We start from the raw sequence: 20,757 nt of genomic DNA, 5'->3' as shown, positions 1-20,757 counted from the left end.
CCCCCCGGACCTCAGGGGCTGATCTAGAATTCCTGGGGGAAGAACGTGACTTTTTTTTTTAATTAGATCTTTTTAATAGGTAATGAATGATTTCATAATAAATATTTGATGATTTCGGTAATAAAAGGACGGAATAAAAAAATTTTCCATGTTTTACGGCGTTATGCAATTCAATTGTAAAATTTCATTTGTGAACCGAGAAATTGAATTGTTTTTAATTACAAACATTTCGAATATTTTTCTGAGGTTTCAGGTGTCGATGAGAGGTCGAAACGCTTCTTTTTTCTTATCAAAATGGTTATGAAACCCGATAAAGAGACTCAAAGTTCTTCAGAGATATCCAATCAAAATTTCATTGATCTTCAATATTTTTAAACAGTTATTTTAATCCAGGATATGACAAACAACTTGTAATCCTCGTTGAGACACGATTTTTATTGTAGGAAGGTCAGAATTTATTTCTCCACAGTCATTCCATTCGACGGTTTCAATCCCGAATAATTTGCGAATTCATCATCGAAATTCGTGGAGAATATCGCAGATTTATTAGCCTTATAAAAACCATTCGCGGTTATCAAGAGAAAAAACCTGAATTATTTCTTTCTAGCAACAGTGAGATGAGAATTTCGCAATTTGTTAGCACTTTATCATTTTGTTTAGTGATCAAATTTTTATTTTTAATGGGGAACCTTCTAGAAATTCCAGTAAATTCTAGTTTAATTTGTTTTAGGAGAGATCGGCCGTTTTTTGCATAAATCAACTATCATTCTATCTCTTATTTCCAGAAATTGCTTCCATAACAAAAATAACAAGCACTCAGAAATCCAAGCAATTTTCAGTATTTACACCGAGATACGGAAACCGGAAATATTTTAGTGCCCGATACAGATTTGCGACGAAATTTTTGCCATTTTGCGCGTAATTAAAGTAACAAAAGAGCAAACGCTCAAATCACACGCAATTGCAGAATAGAGAATATCTCCAAAAGTAACTAAAATACTGTAATTCTAGTAATGACCTTTCCTGCAGAGCTAATTGAGAACTATAGAATATATTCCTACAAAAATTTGTCTTTAGTTACAGAAATATTTCAAAAAAATCTAATCAATAGCAAAATTAATACCAAATTATGTTGAATTACCCTAGAAAGAATATCCTCAGGCTTTCTGGATAAAAGGAATTGTGATGCAGTGGTCATGGACCCCAAAACAATGTCAATAACCTCCCACTTGGCCCTGGGAGATCCTGAAATTTTCTCGACACGATTGAATCCCAGAAGGAACAATTAAACACCAGAGCTCACAAAATCCACGTGCAATTGACTTGATTTAATTCTCAACCTCTATAATGATTATCTAGGTTTTACAATATGATATGGATACACAAGAAATAGCGGTTAACACGATCACTCGCGAATTTTTGTACTCAATCATTGTTGAACGGACAGACTGTCGTTATTCCCAGGAATGTTATCCTCCCATTTTTAATTACTGTACACTAGAGTTGGAGTTGTCAGTTGTCTAATTGTCACCTTGAAATGCTAAACAAGTATGGCGGCTTGATTTACGTGTGCAAAAATAATAATGCCCTAGATTTGAAGTTGTGGACTGCAGGTAATGCAGTTTTCCCATAATTTATCGACATTTTTGAAATTTCGAATTTTCTTGGATTTTAAATGAATTAATTTATTACTTATTCATTTATTTTGTTAAATTTTTAGTAGTTGACTCTTTAACGTTCTCATTGAATTATTGATGAAATGATTTTCTCCAAAGCCTGAGCCTTTATTAATTTAATTAATTAATTAATTATTTCATAAAATGATTTAAGTTATGCGCTTTACCCACCCGTATTGAAAGTATTAATAAATCCATTAATTATCATTCATTTATTTCAACTCTCATGAACCTTGCACTTTGATAAACAAATATAATGAATAATATCGATTCACATAAACAATAACTTACGACTAAAACAATTGAACATTAAATTCATAGCAAATAGTGTCATGTTCTTACAACGTAATGCGATAAAAAAATACTATAATCGGAAAGTACTAACTGATCTACCGGTAAACACAATTTTTATTGTTAATAATTAATTCATTATTTAGTAGATTCACACCAGTAGCCCTAATCCAGGTCAGAATTTTTCACGAATCTCAAACGATCGTGTTTATACAGCTTTTGTTTATCTTCCGGTATATTGCCAAGTGAAAATTTGAAAGGAACAGTTAAATACCCGGTGTTTATTTCGGTAACTATCGATCTCAAACTGAAGTTTCACTTTCAATTCAACCTCGGCCAAGGTATAATCCCTGAATTTACTAAATAATAATCCAATCTTTCCGTGAATATTTACAAATCCAAATGCTTTCATAATTATAAAAAAAATATTCGTTTTTGAAATTGTGTCGTGGGACAGCAATTTTTCATTCAACATTGAGATTGATGAGCTGTTTAACGTTCGGGTCTATTGCGGCCCCAAAATAAAAAAAACCTTTGACATATCGATATATTTCAAACAGAGAAACGAATAATTAACTAAATTATCCTAAAAAAAATAGCAGAAGTATGACGGGAGCTGCTATTCCGTAGCTTGCATCGGTAGAGTAACTTCTACCGGAGAATAAAAAAACAGGATTTTGTTGTAGAAAAAGAAAAAAATCCTGAAGTCAATGAAACCCAGGGTCTCCTTTGAAATGGCTACCTAAATGATTAATCATGAGGGATAACTGGATGATAAAAAAATTTAAATCTAAACTAAAATAAGGATCAAGTGCTGATCCATCGATCAATCCACTTAACTGTTGTAAAATTCGATTAATTGACCCTAAATGAGATCCTGTCGAGGGTCTGATAAACATAGGCCTCTTGAAATACCCATTTACACTATTAGAAACATTCGATACAATGTTTTAACTCGTCACTTAACAATTTTTACACGCACGCACACGGAATCTCCTAGTAATGCTTTTATTTCGTTAAGTTTTCGAGGATAATTGTGATAATTATTCAACTGATATCTCTGCAATTAGCATTATCAGAGAGAATTACGAGAACTTCTCCTCATAACTCCATCGTGGAAATAATAATCACCAGTTGTTCGCGTTATCAACAAATCATCCTCGAAATTAATGAACAAAACATCCAGGCAGCCAGTGATTGGTCAAGTGTTGGCTCTTAATAATTTAATTTTTCGCTTATTAATTCATTTTTTACAAGGTAAATCTCTTTTAAAAACCCTTCAATGAATGCAACGGGTGAATTTAATTGGAATAATGATCCTTACGATATGAGTTGACTTTATTTGATTGGCGATTAGTAATGAAAATGTGAGAAAATTCGTCTCCAGAAAGAGACACAAAGCAAGCGATGCTAAAACAATTTTTTTTTTGTTATTTTCTCATTTATTTTTAGAATTTACTTTACTCGTATTACGATGATGTGTCTACGTCTCTTTTAATTATCGATCAATTGCGATTGATTTGGAGGGAAAAGTCCGACAATATCAATTACTTTAGAACGTTTCGGTTGACACGAAATCTCAATTTCCGTATAAAAAAAATCAAATTTCCTGAAGAAGAAGAATTAAATACGCTAGGTGCGCAATCATCTCGCTAATTATCGAGTCGATGAGGAAATGCTATTAATTACTTTGACATTATGTCCCAAACTCAGTGAAACAACTAATTCATTAATGAGAGGAGAGGAACTAAAACTAGAAGTTTTATCAATTTGTCAAATGCAAATCCCCATAAATATTGAGTTCAGAAGAGAATGTCAGAAGACATATTTTTAAAAATTTAACAGAAAAACCCAGTGAATTCGCGAGACAATTCCATTGAATTTTCACTGATTTTTCAATACAATTATTCTATTGAGATATTTATAATGCCATAATAATGAAAAGAAAATTCTTCCTTAAAAAAATCATTAGTGCAAAACAATTTCAAAAGAAAAACAAGGAACTCACGTGAATTAACAAATAATTCGTCTACGAATGGTTTGTCTATTAAATTTTCTGTGCTCTCCTCTCGAACTCTGTAATTACCGAGATTGTTTCCTAATTAGTGACCTCCATCCCCAAATGGTGTATTCATATGCTATTGAACCTCAATGAACCATGAAGTTCATCATCGCAGTAATTAGAGCGTCGTTATATTATTAAAGCTACTTCGTCATATGAATTAACAAAACCAACGTAACTCTCACCACGCTGTCCCCTATTATTACAATTTACTACATCTTTGTGGTTCCAATGGTTTCTTGTTCCTCTCGAAATATCTCACGTCCATAATTAATTTTTCAGTCTTAATCTGTTCTTCGATTTTTCCCATGTTTCTCGATTGTTGTTTGAAACGCACTATTTGGCTGATTGACGTCTACGGACCTTATTGTCTGCTCCGTCATTCATTTCAGCAATGAAATAGTGAAATTAAACGAACCGTTGAGGAATTTCTGCACCCTTTTCAAATAGACCTGAAATTTTTCATTCGACCAAACCGAAAGTCCTAACTAACCCGGAGATATCTCACAAACTATCAGACCTAGACTAAAGAGTCATTGAACATTTTTTATGGAAAATTAATTTCTCCATAAAAAAGTTCCTTTGACTTTTCACCTAGGCCCAGCGGCTATCGAGATATGATAGAAACAATGCAAAATTCCGGGGCTCGTAAAATTTCACAACTTCGTCATCTATCCAATTTGATTCTGCTAACATCGCCCCCACTATCCTGCAAATATCTCCGAAATCATCGGTTTTCCAGAAAATCTCATGAAACATTTTTTATAGGAAATTAATTCTTCCACAAAAAAGTTCCCTTGACTTTTATTCTAGACCCAGCGGTTATCGAGATATGAGATGGAGAATGCGAAATTCCTGGGCTCATAAAATTTCATAACTTCTTCACCTATTTAATTTGATTATCCTATGTTCGTGGCAAGTGTACTCCCTAGCGCAGCGATCTTATCTTCAGTTTGAGTACAAAATACGTGGAAAACCTTAGGAGAATGAGCATGGAAAGGAGGGCAACGGCATCGAGCCAGTAGGCTGATTTATCCATTGCCATTTCCTCGAGGAATTTCTTTGGCTCTCTGTAGTGGCAGTAAGCCTCGCGGCATTTCAATCGTGGTCTGTTGTATCCAAAGACTGTTAGCATTGCTCCCTCAAAACCGTAACGAATGAACGATAGATAGGACAGCCAGCTCAAATACGATGGCATTGCTGTGTATTTTATGAAGAATCCAGAGAAGAGGATTATAGGGACTGTTGATACTGGACCGATGAACACTCCACTCTAAAAATTCAATTTTAAATTAATTAATCTAAATGATATCTCAAAGAAATTCTCCCATGTCAATTGGTCTTTTCCTTAATTATTCAATGATGCAATTATTTGTTTGAGAATTTTAGGGTTTTTATCCCAATTAAATGATTGTACTTACCTCAACGCTCATTGAGGCCCCAATTAACAATCCAATGGATTGGGAGACTAGTGCTGTCAGCACGCAGATATTGAGGTACATCAAGAATCTATATGTTTCCAATGGTTGAGACGTCATGAAGTAGACAATCATGACGTAGGCTATCGAGAACACAGTCTGAAATAACAATTATCATAAATACATTATTCATTTTTTCATGGAATTCATTTATAATTTATAAAAATGTGCGCACGTATAAAAAATATCTAGAAAAAAAAAATAAAACGTCCTCAGAAATATTGCCAATGTCTACAAAATTCGTATCAAAAGTCGTATTTCGATTGCGTCGGTTGTCTTAAGTATTCGGTTTCTTATAAGTACTCCGGACTAGCCTATTACTCAGGCCAGAATTAATTTCATCGGAATTTTTGTCGGAATTTTATTTTCGTGGCTTTTTCAGGCATCGACTCATAAAAATATAAACTGTCACATCTGATGGGATATTTCTTCCATGAATTTTCATAGAAAAATAAAAACCTAATGAAGTCCCACAGAATTCATTTAAAAAATCGCCAGTTTTAGTGATCACCTAAAAAATTGTCAATAACCCTGATTTTTCTATAATTGTAGATATGATTTATCTGAATTATTTACTTGGAATGGTAGATCAGAAATAGTTCTTGCGAGGTAGAACGATTTCAGCGAGTACCAGTAATTCAAATGCTCCCTTACGAACACAGACATCTCCATAGGAACTGCAGAGAAAAATATTTAATTTAAATTAATGCGTAATGCCAAATAATATTTGGATATTTAATGAGGTATTTGGTATTTCGATGAGAAACAACTCACACGTGAGAATTGTTGGCATCATCGCGGTGAACATCAAGAACATTACAGTAAAGAAGACACAGCCTGCATTACTGTAAACCTCAGCTCCTTCATTACCAATATCGTAGTAGAGAGCACCAATCAAAAATCCAACGATAATGTGAGATATCAGTCTCACTCTCGTTAACGTCTGAAAGAAAATTAATTATCACTGCAATTACAATAATTCTCCACATTGTATCTTAATTTCCACAAGGGTCAATGGATTTTATGAGAGGCTAATGCTCAGCGTTCTGTCAATTAGGGTCAATAAATCGTCATTGCAATAATTGAGAGGATTAATCGATGAACTTTTGCTCGGATTATTTTTCCATTCGTCAGGATATTGAGGGATTTTTATAATTATTGAGGGATTATTGTAATTTTGGAAACTCAGATGAATTGAGATTAATATTTTCGAATTTAAGAACGCACCATATCTCTCATTTGGGACAAGAATGTTCTCTTCAATAATATCCAGAACTGGGTCCAGCCATTGGTTGGAAAGCCGACCTTCTGCTCAATGCTCTCAGCACTGTCCAACAGGGAAGTGGTGCAAGAGACAGGCATGTTGATAACAGCACCAGGTGGTCCTTTGGACACTCCATTGGGTATAAGGGCCTCAGGTTTTCCCTCCTTGATCCCATCCGGTGGTGATTGTTTGGCAATGTCATTGGAAACGGCGTGTGTCAGGAAATTCGTCTGATAATTCTGGTAATTGTTGCATTTTCCATTGTTGACAGCTGTCACCAGCTTCTCCACGCACTCACCGTGCTCGCCGGATGCCACTTCCATAACAAAATCGGCTGGATTGTGGTAGCTGGGACAATCGAGTCCCATTGACGATAGAAATGGTACTAGACCGTGGACATTGCCCTGGTAAATGCATTGACCTTCAGCGAGAAGGTAGAGATTATCAAACATCTCGAAGAGTCTCGCACTTGGCTGGTGGATGGTGCAGATTATCGTTCTGCCTCCTCGGCATAGGGATTTGAGAAGACTGAGGCACTGAAAGCAGGAGGAGCTGTCGAGGCCTGACGTTGGCTCATCGAAAAACATCACTGGTGGATTGTTCACCAGCTCCAGAGCAATGGACAATCGCTTTCGTTGGCCACCGCTCAGTGACTGGGTCTGCGTGTTGCTCGCATCTGACAGACCCAGGGTATCGATTATCTCCTCGATCAGGACTTTCTTTCCAGCTGCATCTATATCCTTTCCCAGTTTGAGATTCGCTGAGACTGTCATTGCCTCGTGAACCGTCAGGTGAGGCAGAAGCCGATCATCCTGCATTATGTAGCACGACGTCTTCCTGAAGTGACGGAGATTTCGCTCTTTTCCGTTTATCAGGATCGAACCGTTGAGGTTTGACGTCCTGTGGAATATTCAGAGAATTTCAAGCAGTCCATAATTTTTCACTCAGATCAACACAATGAGAAAAATCCATAATGAGAAAATATATTTCATTATTTAATTCACTCACTTGTATCCTGCAAGTACATTCATGAGAGTACTTTTGCCAGCTCCCGAGGGCCCCATTATCGCCGTCAGCTCTCCAGATCTCACTTTTCCAGTTACGCATTTCAGGATTGTTTTGTATCCTGAAGATAACAAATATGAACAATGGATGATATTATTATGAAAATAGCGTAGCATCAGTGATTAGACAAGTGCCACTTTTGATAGTGCAATTTTTCACTTATCAATTAAATTTTTATGAGATAAATCTCTTTAATGACCTCCCAATTGCTGCAACGAGTGATTCAATTGGAATAATGACCTCTTCGACATGAGTTGATTTTATTTGATCGGCGATCAATCATGGAAGGATTAAATCACCAGAATTCATCTGGTGAGATCTATCTAGTCTTTTTGTTAATTTTCCCTTCCTCTTAGCATATAATTTATAAATGCATAGTTAAAATTAATTTAGGGGAATTTAAGGTAAGTTTAAATAGATTTAGGGTATTTTTTTGAGGATAAATAAATAGTGTACCTCTTTGTCTGCCCTCGGAGACACTGTAGGCCAAGTCTTTGAACTCTATGTCGACTGGTGGTCTTCTTGGCAAGTGTGTCAGTGCCACCACTGGTTTTTTATTCACCTGGCCAGGACTTATGCCCGTGTGATTCTGAACTTTTCGGGCAAGACCACCGGTAGCACAGCCAGTTGCATTTCCATTCGATGATGTACCATTGCAACTGCAGTGAAGATTATTTTGGGAGCCACTGCAAATAGAACGAGAATATATTTTCATAACAATGGAACGCATGAGAAATTACTAAATTCAATAAAAACTAAAAAAAACAAGTAAGTCCAATTATTTTACATTGTAATAACTACAATATAATATTGATTGATAATTATTTAATGTCATATTTAGCGAAGAGAGGAATGAAAATTGTTGATTTGACAAAATGGAGTGTATAGGCGATAATTGGAGATCGATTAAATTTTAAATGACTAGTGTAAACCGATTGTTTGTCAATTCTCCAATTCTCTGATTGTTCTCCATTGAGATAATTTCGTAGAAAATCGATGACGGTACAAGGACAAGACAAGGTCCCAGGTGACGTAAAGGGACAAAGTACAGAAGTACTTTCGGAGGGCAATCGATTTCAATTGTGTCTGATAACTACTTCAAGTGTTGATTCCAATTGAATTTAGATAATTTGTCGGTTTTTTATTCGATATCGGGGAGATAATTTCATCACCGAGAAATAATTGCATAACTGAAAGTAGTACGGGAGATGATAACGATTGCGGTAATTATCAGTCGAATCGGTGGGAAACTTATCGAAGACTTGTGTTTCATCGATGAAATTCTCTCGAGTCTTTCACTATCTGTAATTGGCGTCAATTTTTGTTATCTATAATAATCGAGCACGTGTTACTCGATTTTTTTGACAAAATTTTCGGGACCAACTCCATGCGAGAGATTAAGTTTCATTAATTAATTATTAATTTGTCTCGTCAGTTTTCTATCCTTTTTTTTATTGATCTCAAAATTCATTACTCTCGATTTCCCCAATTTTGTTAATCATTCTCTTATGATATATTGATTTTATTTGCATTCACAATTTTTATTAATGATTTAAGGACAATTTTGTTGGGAGTATGAATTGATTTTTAAAATCTTTGAAGTTGTTCTTTTTTTCAATGAATCATCCTGATAATGAAAAAGTACCTAGGGGTCAGTGTCTAAAGGTCGGCCTCTGAAATATTCCTCCTATCTTAAAATAAACTCAACCTCTGAATTTTAACGCAAACACTCAACAATTTGCATCACCGAGATCTCTTATCTCCGAATGAATCCAAACAGGAGATAAACTACAAAGTGAATTCAACGAAAATCGCTCCGAAATGAATAAAAGAGCGACGACTTCGCCTTTTCCATTCTGATCGACTGATAAATCGAGTTCAATCATTCAATTTTCATGTTTCAAACATTTTTTTGAATTGCCTAGACCGTTCAGACATGGAAATGATGAGATCGGAGAATCTAAAGATGTTTGGAATTTTATTAACCTGAGAACTGCATTGTTTAGGTTCTCCAGGTGAAGAGCTGGAGGTGGTGATCTAATTGTCACCTGGTGGGAGCCCTCAGCGATGAATTGGACCTGCTCTTCGCCATTGTACCTAGAGACACTACCCAGCGTGAGATTCTTCATATCGCCCATTCTCTGTGACCCTTATCTTTCCCTGGAAATAAATAAATAAATAAATGGAGACACAACCAGAATGACAATTCATGAATTCCATCAATCCAAAGCCGAATCATCCAGTTTATTCCCTCATCGGGTGTTTATTATTTCAATCCACTGGATAATGACTGCAAATTGCATGGATTACACAAAATTTCAAGCTTGATAAAACGGAATATTAACACGTGCTGTCGATCAGGGGAATTTGTTGCTGCCGTTGTGTCCGGACGATATTGCGGATGAATGATAATTTCCGGAGGGGAGGGACACGTGGAAAATTGAAACTATTTTTATTTTTTTCTGAACCAGAACGAAACGAAACTCATTTCCGCGATTTTCATATTAATTACATATTGTAGGGATTTTCTATATTTTTTATTCATCTATTTCAATGATTTCTTAAAATGGAAATGAATAATTTCTGTTAATTTGTTCGGTAAGTAAATAATAGGATTAAAAATTGGGAATTATTCTCTTTTATTGGGAATTTCATTTAGCACTCAGTTTTTGGTTGAAAATTTAATTTCTTATTCATAAATTCCAACGATTTGTTGCAATGAAAAGTGATAAAATAATTACTTCTAATTTTTTTAGTAAAAAAAAATAAATAATCGGACTAAAAAATTGGAATTTTTCTCTTTTATTGCGAATTTAATTTTGTACTCGATTTTTATTTGGAAATTTAATCTTTCGTGGGCTTGACAAGGAGTCGAGGAGAGACAAGAGGTCGTGTCTCGTCATCTAATGTAATTTGTGTTCGATTGCGTTGAATTTTCCTCGCATGCCCCAAGTACATACAATTGCAGGCAATCACGAAGAGAGAATTTGAAAAAATAATCAGAATCATGCATAATTGAGAATAAATTCCACTGCCAGAAAAAAAAATAACGAATTTTTCACTGTAGATGGACTCGATTTTCAAGCGATAATTTTTATCGATTGATTTCCTAAGACATGCCACTTAAATGAACACCTGGGTAACTGCAGATTAAGTCCTCAAGATCATCCGCTTATCTATCCAATTAATTGCTCGATAAAAGACAATAAAATGGGTTTGTAAGTCTAATTTTTTATGTCAAATGACTTTATTCTATTCGATGTATGAGTCATGGAATACGAGAGCTGGGAAATGAATCGTCATTCCTTCGTCATCGCCTCGTATTAAATTTCTATGATCAATGCTAGATAGTTTCGCAGTCCAATGTACAGTTTTCTAGTAAAAATTCCCCTAAAATATTCATTTTTAGTCGATTTTTATCATAATTTTTTCTCAGTGTGTTAGAGAGATCCGATTGCGAATTAAATCGTTGTGGTAATACGCTTTCCACTTCAGTATTCAATACTTTATTCTGTAATTAAATACTCTACGATACTTAACGATATCCGATCACTTGGGCAATTTTTTCTCGTTTTCCCAATTACAGAATCCCGATTTAATGACGATTAATCGACGATAACAGATCGATTTATCGAACATGTGAGTTTTCGAGGAATATCTCAGAATCTGGGAAAAATAGCGAAATTTTTGTAGAAACCTTTTTTGCAGTGCTCATTGCACTCTGCAAAAATGGTTTTGATGAAAATCTCTCTATTTATAATAGATTCAGAGATATCTCGCGAAAACTGGAGTTGAAAAGTACGACTGACCGAATTTCGTGTCTTTCTCCTGAAAAATACTGGTGAAGGTTTAATTAATTGAATGAACTATCAATTTTTTTCGCAAGACTAACTGAAATAGGGGAAGGTTAGTTACACGTGATTTTGATAGCGCAAGCGCGAATTACTCATTGTTTCCGACGAAATAGCCACTGAAGTGGATGGCAAGTCCCATTGAAACTCAGTACGTGTCTCTAGATATTCTCCACGAGAAAAAAATCCAGGTGGAGAGAAACTTGATGAAAGAATAACCTCGCGCGAACTAGTTGCACCTAAACATCGGGAACAGTAAAACTTTTGATTGCAGATGGCAAAAAACAGAGAAACCCTCGCGGTTGTTGCAAATCGCACGACTGAAAATTACTAAGTCTTCGAACAAAATCGATTGAGAATTCCTTCGTTAAATTCAGATCCGTTGTCTATCTTCTTTTTTTGAAAAACTGATTGTTCACTTTACGAAAGACAATTGTTTTTTTTACAATGGAGGAAATTTACAATTGAATATATGCAAATTCAATAATTGAATAATTAAAAACAATCATTTGTATTTTCAGTGGAGAATTGAAATCTAATCTTACAACTCCATGCGATCATTCACTATTGAATTTCTGTTGAAAGAAGAATTATCGATTCTGTAATTGAACAAAACGAAAAATTTAGAAAAGGCGATTATTTTTAACAAATGGACAATCAGACAATTCTTCAAGTTCTCTAATAGTTTTTATTACTCTCTGATGTCACGGAAATCCGTGAAGACTGCGTGTCAATTGAATCGGCAGTGATGCCCAATAAAATTTCGAAATTAATTAGTCACTCGCACGATATCAATGATTGAGAAAAGAAAATCGTCTTCAGAATTAATCACGCAGGAATGACATAGGGCGATGAGTAAGTCAATGTGAAAGAATTGAGTTTTAAATCTATTGCATCTAATAGCGATTTTTTTGATATGTCAAGGACGAAGAGCGAATGTTAACGAAATCATTTGCAAATACAGGTAAAAGTTTTAGAATACTTTCTAGCGTAGTTGGTGCATTGAAATTGGTGGTGATAAAAAGGGGTGTCGTGTCGATGCTCGCATGGCAACCCACATCCGACAATTGACAACAAAAAATGAAAATAAATTATCACGAAGAAGAATTTTTCACATAATGGATTAATTGATTTTATTTATTCCGTTTGATTAGTTCTATTCTATCCCATTCTTTCCCATTTATTCTCTAGTTTCTCTGTCTCCATTACTATTATGCATTTTTTTATATTTTTATGACCTATTTGTTTTTATTGCACTGTAAAACTCGCAAGAGCAACAGTGGAAAGGAAATATTTGTATCTTTGTTTTTATTATTATGGAATTCGCAGAAAGGTCAAGAAACTGATACGAAGAAAATTCTGAGAGAATGGAAATAACATTTTTGCAACTTTTTTTCGATTAAATATGAACGGGACATTGTTATTTATTGATATTGACATTTCCGGGATGCAGTTGTTATCCACGAAGTGATAACAAACTAAATAATGAATAAAAAAATTGTTATTCATTTTTTCGTCCCAAAAATCAAAAACCCAATTTGAACTTTCCTTTCAGCGAGGGAAAAATTCATTCAAAGTGGAAACATCAAAGGGCTTCAAGCCACTGATTAAATTCCCTCCAAAAAGCTCTCCCCAAAATCCACATTTCCGAATCAATAAAGATTCACCAAAACCCAAAATTTCACCACCAATCTCATTTACCAATTTATGGCTAATTATCATCACCAAATATTAATTCCGTCACATAAAAAATACTAGAGACAAAAAGACACGCAAATTCCCCAAAAAAGTCCTTACCCCCGAAATGCGTCGCAAAATGATCCCCCAGGTCAAATTACCATAAATAATAATTCCTCAAGAATTCCTCAAGAACTAATTTGCAAGTCTCAACAAAGAATAGAAATCCTCCAATTATTATCAAACAACATCAATCAATACTGGCAACTCCCCTTGCCCCTCTAGCCCCTGGAACTCGAAGAATCACCCCTGAACTGACAATTAGAATGCAAAGTAACTAAAAAGGGAGAAAAGTAGAAATGGACATTTTTTATAATGATGGAATTGAATTGGAGACTTTAAGGCTGTAATTGAAATCTGACTTACAGGACGACAGTGGGTATCCAGTGCAACAGTACCATAACCCCAGGGTCCAACAACTAAGTAATAACCAGAAGAACAATCACTTCACCTTGTCCAATCAACTGACCACTTGTCCGGGATCAACTGACAGTCGAATGACTCGGGGTCCAGTGCATCATACCAATGTATCAGTCATCAAGAAACAAAGGATTTTCAGTAGTGGCTTTTGTCCAGCTGTACCAGACAGTGGGGGAATCCTGACACAACTGCAGCTGCAGCTTTCATTCAACATTTATCACCAGATGATTATTACCAGTGGATTGTCTCGGTTTTTCTGAATTTGGGTGAAGTGGAAAACACATCGGACTGTTTCAAATGGTGACCACTTCGGGGTGATTTCTGTGTCCGACTGGTCGAGGCGCACTTTATGCTACTGATTGCTGAACTGACGAGGAGGCAGTGAGGCACCAGTCAAAATCAGCTGGTCGTGGTCATACCGTAGCAATCGGCTAGCCTCGTGTCTTACCAGGAGTGTAGGGATCTGGGGGATATCGTGGTGCTTCTTCGGAAGGACGTACGTTCACCCGACAGATGTGAGTCATCGTGGAATGTCGGCGTTGATGACTGAATTTTTAAGACAGTCCTTCTCCTAACGGAGCTAAATCTTTATTAAAAAATGACAATTCCCAAAAAATCATTATGTTTATCAAAGAAATTTACTTTATTTTTTTAATGATCGATCTTTTCGTAATTTGTTCACTCCCTGAAGCAAAAGGACTATTGGACGATGAAATTATTGAAAAAACTTGAAAGGCACAATTATTACAATTTTTTATCAGTAAATCCCTCGTCAATCTGGAATTGAAAGGAAATTGCGCATGTGAAGGATTTGCCGCGCAAATCTAGAGAAGAATCAGTAGTAATAACAGAAGATAAGCCGACTCGACGTTTCGGTAGGATTTTCGAAAATATTATTGTTTGAAATTATTATATTTGAATATTATCAGTTGAAAGATGCAAAGCAAGTTGTTATAAAAATTTCAGGTGTTTCAATTATTTGGGGGATATTTCTGAAGTAGTCATGCCAATTGAATTCGTTTGGATTCGTCTTCGAATCGAGAAGGTTTCGATTAAACTTTTATGTGTTAAAAATTATTTCTTTTTTAGTTCACAAATCAAATGACAAGAGAAAGGCGAGACATAGCAGGCGTGTTTTATGACTTAACTCCTCTAATTTTCAACGCATTGCCCTTCATAAAAAGTAGAGCAGTCCCTCTCAAAAACTCCCCTCCCCTACCTTCCCGCAATTATAGTGAAAATCAAAATGCAAAATTTCTCCATGATTAGGAGGAAGTGAGATACGAGGTTAATAAATTTAAATAACTAGATCCGACTTCGTAAAATACGAAATTCAAATCGTAAATTACCATTTCAAATCTCGTAATTTCCTTCATTAATCCCCAATTAACCAAATTAGATAGGCCACCCTAAATTCCCATCCAGGACGCGCGTTTGACAGCAATCGTCTTCAACGTTTATTCGAAATTTCAAATCTAGAATTCTGTAAATTGCAGGGGATCCGGGGAATCCCAGTACGTCCCTGCGCCTGCGCATGCTAACAAAGACCATTTTCCCGGTTAGACTCAAAATCCAGTGTACGGGGACAGGAATATCGCCTTAACGTATCGAGAATGAAAAAGGGAAGGGGTTTATAGCATTGAGTACATAGAGTAAGAACAGAGAGGATCAACTGTGTACAATCAAAGAAAAAAGGACAAGATGATGTGAAAGCAGGTTGGGCACATTGCCGCATGCGCTGGGTCGATACTCTCCGACTCCAACCGAATATTCCCGAGTTCAAGTGCACTTGCACTCAAGACATACAGGGATGAAATTGTTATGACTCAAATGTATGCAGAGAGTTGCTAAAAAATTGAAGACCCCCTTAGACCATCTTTTTTTTACAGCAAAAATAAAATACACATTTTACATAGAGAACTTTCCTAGGCAATTCTCAGTTTTCACCTTTCACCAACAAACCAATAGGTCTCAATTATTAAATTTAAGTGCACTGGCACCCGGGAAATAGTCGATAGATGGGAAATCTTATGCTGGACTAATCTGATTTTATTAAATTCATATTTATTTTCGTAATTTAAATTTTGACATGTTAAAAAAAACGGAAGAACTGTCAATTTTGGATCTATTCTTGGAAATGGAATTGGTTTTATATTGAGTCTTCGTTGGAAGTAATTGTTTGGAGGGACTATAAATTTTACTGGAATTTATCATTTTTGTTTTGTCATTCGTCTCAAAAATACGAGAAGTATAATTAAAGCGTAAAGAGAAGCAATTCTGTTACTTCCTTACATTTCTATCTTCCTTTTCTGTTATTGTGTAGCTCTAAGTTCGTTTTAACTCGATAATCGATATTGCGCAAGCTCTTTCGTCACTAGAAAAAAAATTATCATAACAAACTTTGACAGTGAAAAAAGGGATTGGACGTTGATTTTTCATGGATTACGCAATTCTGATTTAATTTGCTTGACCCCCGTAATAATTCAATTTCATCCAATTTGATCGAGAATCTCTCACCCAAATTTCTCCCTCAATAATCATTGCACATTGTCACTTTGATCAGAACACCCGAGGGGATTGAAATTATAAATCCGCGCGATAAGGATATTCCGCGCCCATCTATAGCCAAAATTCACATTTTTAAAATTTTTTTGTAAAATTATGAATGGGATGGATGTGAAAAATATAAGGTTTTGGGCCTTATCATTATTTAGGGGAGAGTCAAATAGTTACGAAGTTCAGTGGCGGTGCGATAATTTTCATTAACTTTCTCTACTTTTTTGTGATTATTTTTTGAAGTTAGAAAAACGGTAGAAAAATATTGGCATAGGAAGTTTGTCAGAAAAATTTAAAAAGGTCAATTTTGTCAATATATGGGTGGAGAACACTCTTAAACCTGAGAGAAAACTGAAAATATTGACAAAGAGAGAACCGAACAACAAATTTCAGCAAAAAACTGACGTTCCTATCAGCATCAGATATTCGGTGCTGCATCTTTATATCCGCGAAAGCTTCTGCATTTCCGGTTGCTCTCATCATATCCGGCGTGACCTATCAACCGGAAATCCGACAATTCGTGTCAAAACCGTCAATACGTCATTAGAGAACAAATCGGAAATACTCCCTCCATTTAATTGCCTTCACAGATCGATCATGGATATCTCAAGCTTTTTGTTATGTTACAAAGACAAAAATTGTTGCTACTGCATTGATAACAAAGTATTTCAATGATATTGCTCAACTCTCTCAAGTGTTTTGATCAATGCGACAATGTTACAATGTTTATCTGCCCCTCAAGTACTTTTTTTTCGGACGTAAATTGCGTATGTAATTCCAAGATGATGCTCGTACAATGTCATGACCGAGAAAATTGCAGATATCCAGTGGAGGGGAGGGTAAGTATATACCACTGAATTATGCAGGCACCGGAAAATGCCATTACCATATAGACTTTTTTGTTATCTCGCTATTCTAGTTTCTCGAGATGACACAGGAAATAGCAAAATTGTTTTTTAGAGGATGTTTCGTAATTACCTTGATAGTGACTTGAGTGACTTCGCGAAAAAATGGGACATCATCTCGATGCAGTGATTTTATTCAATTTCCTTCGGGCAATTCTGGATATAGAATTTATCATTTTAATTGTAATCTCGTTGATTTTCACTGATTTTATCGATTTTATTAGTTCTTTTCAGGTAATATGTTACATTTTTAATGACGCAGGGGATTGATTTGAATTAATGATTATGAGGATTGATTGCAGAAGGCATCCAGTTTTGCATCATGGAAAAAAATGAGTAATAACTGAACTTTACGTAAACCGCGGACGGAGAAAATTACGTGTCAATTTTTGCAATTGAGTAAAAAGTGAATGTCGCGAGTGCACATGCACCGAAGAACTTTGTGTACTTTGTTCCAGTGCAATGATTAGTGGTGACACATACCGTTCCGCGATGATCGGACGATTAATGACTCCTGGAAACAAGGGGAGTTGCACAGTAGGTCATGCGAATTCCTTTGTCTCTGGGTATTAACGAAATAAATTTAACAACTGTCTTTAACTCATCAATTGAGGAAGCGAGAAAATCGCGGTGAAATTCACTGGAGGGACAGTGAACTCTCCCTTCTCTATTCAACTATTAACATCTGTTCAAGCAAAACTCGGTCATGAAACAATTTTAAATGGATCATCTCGAGTGGTTTAGAGCTCAATCTTGAGAGAAATTTCCCTGATTTTAGTGGATAATAAAAGTCTTGGATGGGTATGGAATGGTAGAGACAACAATTCTTTGCAGTTCCGGGACTTGATCTGGGATTTTCCGAGGAGAAGCGTGACTTTTCTTTCTAAGTCAATCTTCCTGAAAACCAATTCTGAGAGAGAGAAAAATTTGATAAAAATCAGAATTTCGATTCGATTGAATCAGTACCTTTTCTATTATTTTAAACGTACACAGCTCTGTAAAAAAATTCTACAGAAGTTCGTTCCGAGGGGGGGGGGGGGGGGGGGGGGGGGCGATCCCGAAAAATTAAAAAATTTGATAAAATTATTGATTGAGCTTCGATGGAGTGAACCTTTTGAATTTGTCCGAAAAGAAAAATCGATTTCAAAAAAGTTCATGTTCTTACCCCTCACATTTGAATTTGTCATCTCTGCAGACATTTCGGAGATCTGCCTTGACGACATCTGGTACTCCGAAGATGCAAACATTCAATGTCCCCTCCATAGAGAATGAACTAATGTAGAGGCTCAGTTGTGGGGGCTTGATTGCCCGTACCGGTATCGTAGTAGTGTACCCCAAGAGAGGGAGGGCGCCACAAGCAATGGGGGTGTCTGCCCGTCAGCCCTCTCGGTAACTGCTTCATGTTATTTTCTGCGTTACGAAATTGGTATTCACTGAAATTGAAAATTTTGTGGAGTCACTCAAATTTTTTGCCCCCATTGCAAAAAATTTAAGTGACTCCATAAAATTTTAAAATTTCAGTGAATATCAATTTCGTAACGCAGAATATAACATTCACCCTGTCGACCGGTCCCTCTGACAGCGAGACTGCTACTGAGGCACCTACCGAGTCGACTGACGGTAGACCCCCTACTATTGGGTGCGGCCCCCTCTTTCTCTTGGGGTGAGGTGGGGTACAATGGTGGTGGGGTCACTCAAACCCCCACTGAGTGGCTCAGTTCGGGGTAGTACCTCACCCCAAGAGAAAGAGGGGGCCGCACCCCATGGTGGGGTGTCTGCCCGTCAACCGACTCGGTAACTGCCTCAGTAGCAGTCCCGCTGTCAGAGGGATCGATTGACTGGGTGAATTTTATTTTCTGAAAATTTAAAATATTTCAGTTTCAGTGAATAGCTCCTCGATTTTCATGCTTCCATGATACTTTTTTAAAAATTTGGAATTTTTCGATTTCAGTGAATACGTCCTCGATTTTCATGTTCCCCTCATACATTTTTGAAAATTTCAAATTTTTCAATTTCAGTGAATACCTCCTCAATTTTCATGCTCCCCTGATAAGTTTTTGAAAATTTCGAATTTTTCAATTTCAGTGAATACCTCCTCGATTTTCACGCTCTCCTGATACTTTTCCAAAAATGTAGAATTTTCAAATTTCAGTGAATACCTCCTCGATTTTCATTTTCCCCTGATACTTTTTCAACAATATCGAATTTTCAAATTTCAGTGAATACCTCCTCGTTTTTCACGTTCCCCTGGTACTTTTTCACAAATTTTGTATTTTCACATTTCAGTGAATACCTCCTCGATTTTCATGTTCCTCTGATGTCATAGGAACCAGTCGACGGGGTGAATATTATTTCCTGCGTTACGAAATTAGTATTCACTGAAAATGAAAAATTCGAAATTTTCAAAAAAGTATCAGGGGAGCATGAAAATCGAGCAGGTATTCACTGAAATTTGAAAATTCTAAATTTTATAATAAAAAACAGAAACCAATTTCGTAACGCATAAAATGACATTCACCCCTGCGACTAATCCCTCTGACACCGGGACTGCTACAGAGGCAGTTATCGAGTCGCCTGACGGGGAGACACCCCACCCCACCACATACATCGTTGTATGGTATCTACATGACCTCAAAGTTTCAAAAATAGAATAAACTATAGAAGCATTACCCAGTCTCCAAAAATCAGGCAATAACAATAAATAAATTGATTCCTCTTATTTTTTATTAAAAAATAACAACGACTTACACCTAATGCAGCAGTTTTCGCAAACGAACCGGCATTCAAGCTGACGGCATTAGAAAACAGAACGTAATTCAATGTATCTGATACTCCCATTCCCGTTTCGGAGATCCAATCGAAGGGTTTTTGATGGTTAAGACCAAAATCCACACGCTAAATTCTCTTCAATCAATTATTTTTCACTGACTATTGGATTTTACGTGATTGCACTGTTTTTTTAAGAGAGAATTATTTATTAGGTTCAGAATTTTCGCAATTATCTTATCTCGTCAAATTGAGACTGCCCGCGGTCTTCTGTGCGCATGCAGGGTGTTCTGTGCGCATGCGGGGTGTTCAGTGCGCGTGCGCGGAGTATCGCCTGGCGACCCCCACTCGAGCGCCGCCTCCAATGCCTCGCCATTTTGAGTGGGGAGTCAGTCGTTCGGCGGCAGCGCGTGGAACGGTCGGTCGGGTGTCGCGTAGTGAAAATCCGTTAACATCGGGGTCCTAGTGAGTGTAAAAAACCGGTGCCGCCTGTGAACATTGAAAATAAAAAGTGCAGGACTGAGTGCAAGTGATTTTGGGACGTGAAATAATTTTTTAAACAGTTTATCAGAGCATTTTGAGTGATTGTGATTTTTCCTTTGCTACACTGAACTTCGGTATTGTCGAACGGCCGCCCGGCGTCATTGTGTTTACAAAAATTCCTTTGTCCGTTTCTCGGAATTGTT

The 20,757-nt window shown here is 36.3% G+C and overlaps 2 protein-coding genes across 4 annotated transcripts in view; both read right to left on the bottom strand.

Moving 5' to 3' along the window:
* Positions 1-1,533, bottom strand: part of LOC105273817 (ATP-binding cassette sub-family G member 4) — a 15,137-nt gene extending 13,604 nt beyond the window's left edge. The window contains exon 1 of the mRNA XM_011316467.1: positions 1,142-1,533. The gene's annotated coding sequence lies outside the window, so the exon portion shown is untranslated. The remainder of the gene's footprint in view (positions 1-1,141) is intronic.
* A 2,719-nt stretch (positions 1,534-4,252) lies between these two features.
* Atet (ABC transporter expressed in trachea) lies at positions 4,253-18,565 on the bottom strand. Of its 3 annotated transcripts, XM_011316463.1 has the most exons (10): positions 18,471-18,565; positions 13,791-14,430; positions 9,823-9,996; positions 8,293-8,522; positions 7,780-7,897; positions 6,735-7,671; positions 6,282-6,450; positions 6,084-6,184; positions 5,451-5,606; positions 4,253-5,302 (listed from the first exon to the last, which is right to left on the bottom strand). In XM_011316463.1, the coding sequence occupies exons 3-10, from the start codon at positions 9,972-9,974 to the stop codon at positions 4,958-4,960; spliced, it is 2,208 nt and encodes a 735-aa protein (XP_011314765.1). In that variant the 5' UTR covers positions 9,975-9,996; positions 13,791-14,430; positions 18,471-18,565; the 3' UTR covers positions 4,253-4,957. The 3 variants fall into 3 exon arrangements, with proteins under 3 accessions (XP_011314765.1, XP_011314766.1, XP_011314764.1); XM_011316464.1 differs by lacking the exon at positions 18,471-18,565 and having other exon boundaries at positions 13,876-14,822; XM_011316462.1 differs by lacking the exon at positions 18,471-18,565 and having other exon boundaries at positions 13,791-14,821.
* Positions 18,566-20,757: the final 2,192 nt, after the last annotated feature.

The sequence above is a fragment of the Fopius arisanus genome, unplaced genomic scaffold (assembly GCF_000806365.1).
Source record: "Fopius arisanus strain USDA-PBARC FA_bdor unplaced genomic scaffold, ASM80636v1 scaffold00007, whole genome shotgun sequence".
In the NCBI taxonomy this organism is placed as follows: Eukaryota; Metazoa; Arthropoda; class Insecta; order Hymenoptera; family Braconidae; genus Fopius; species Fopius arisanus.
This window is presented reverse-complemented; position numbering and strand designations above follow the sequence as displayed.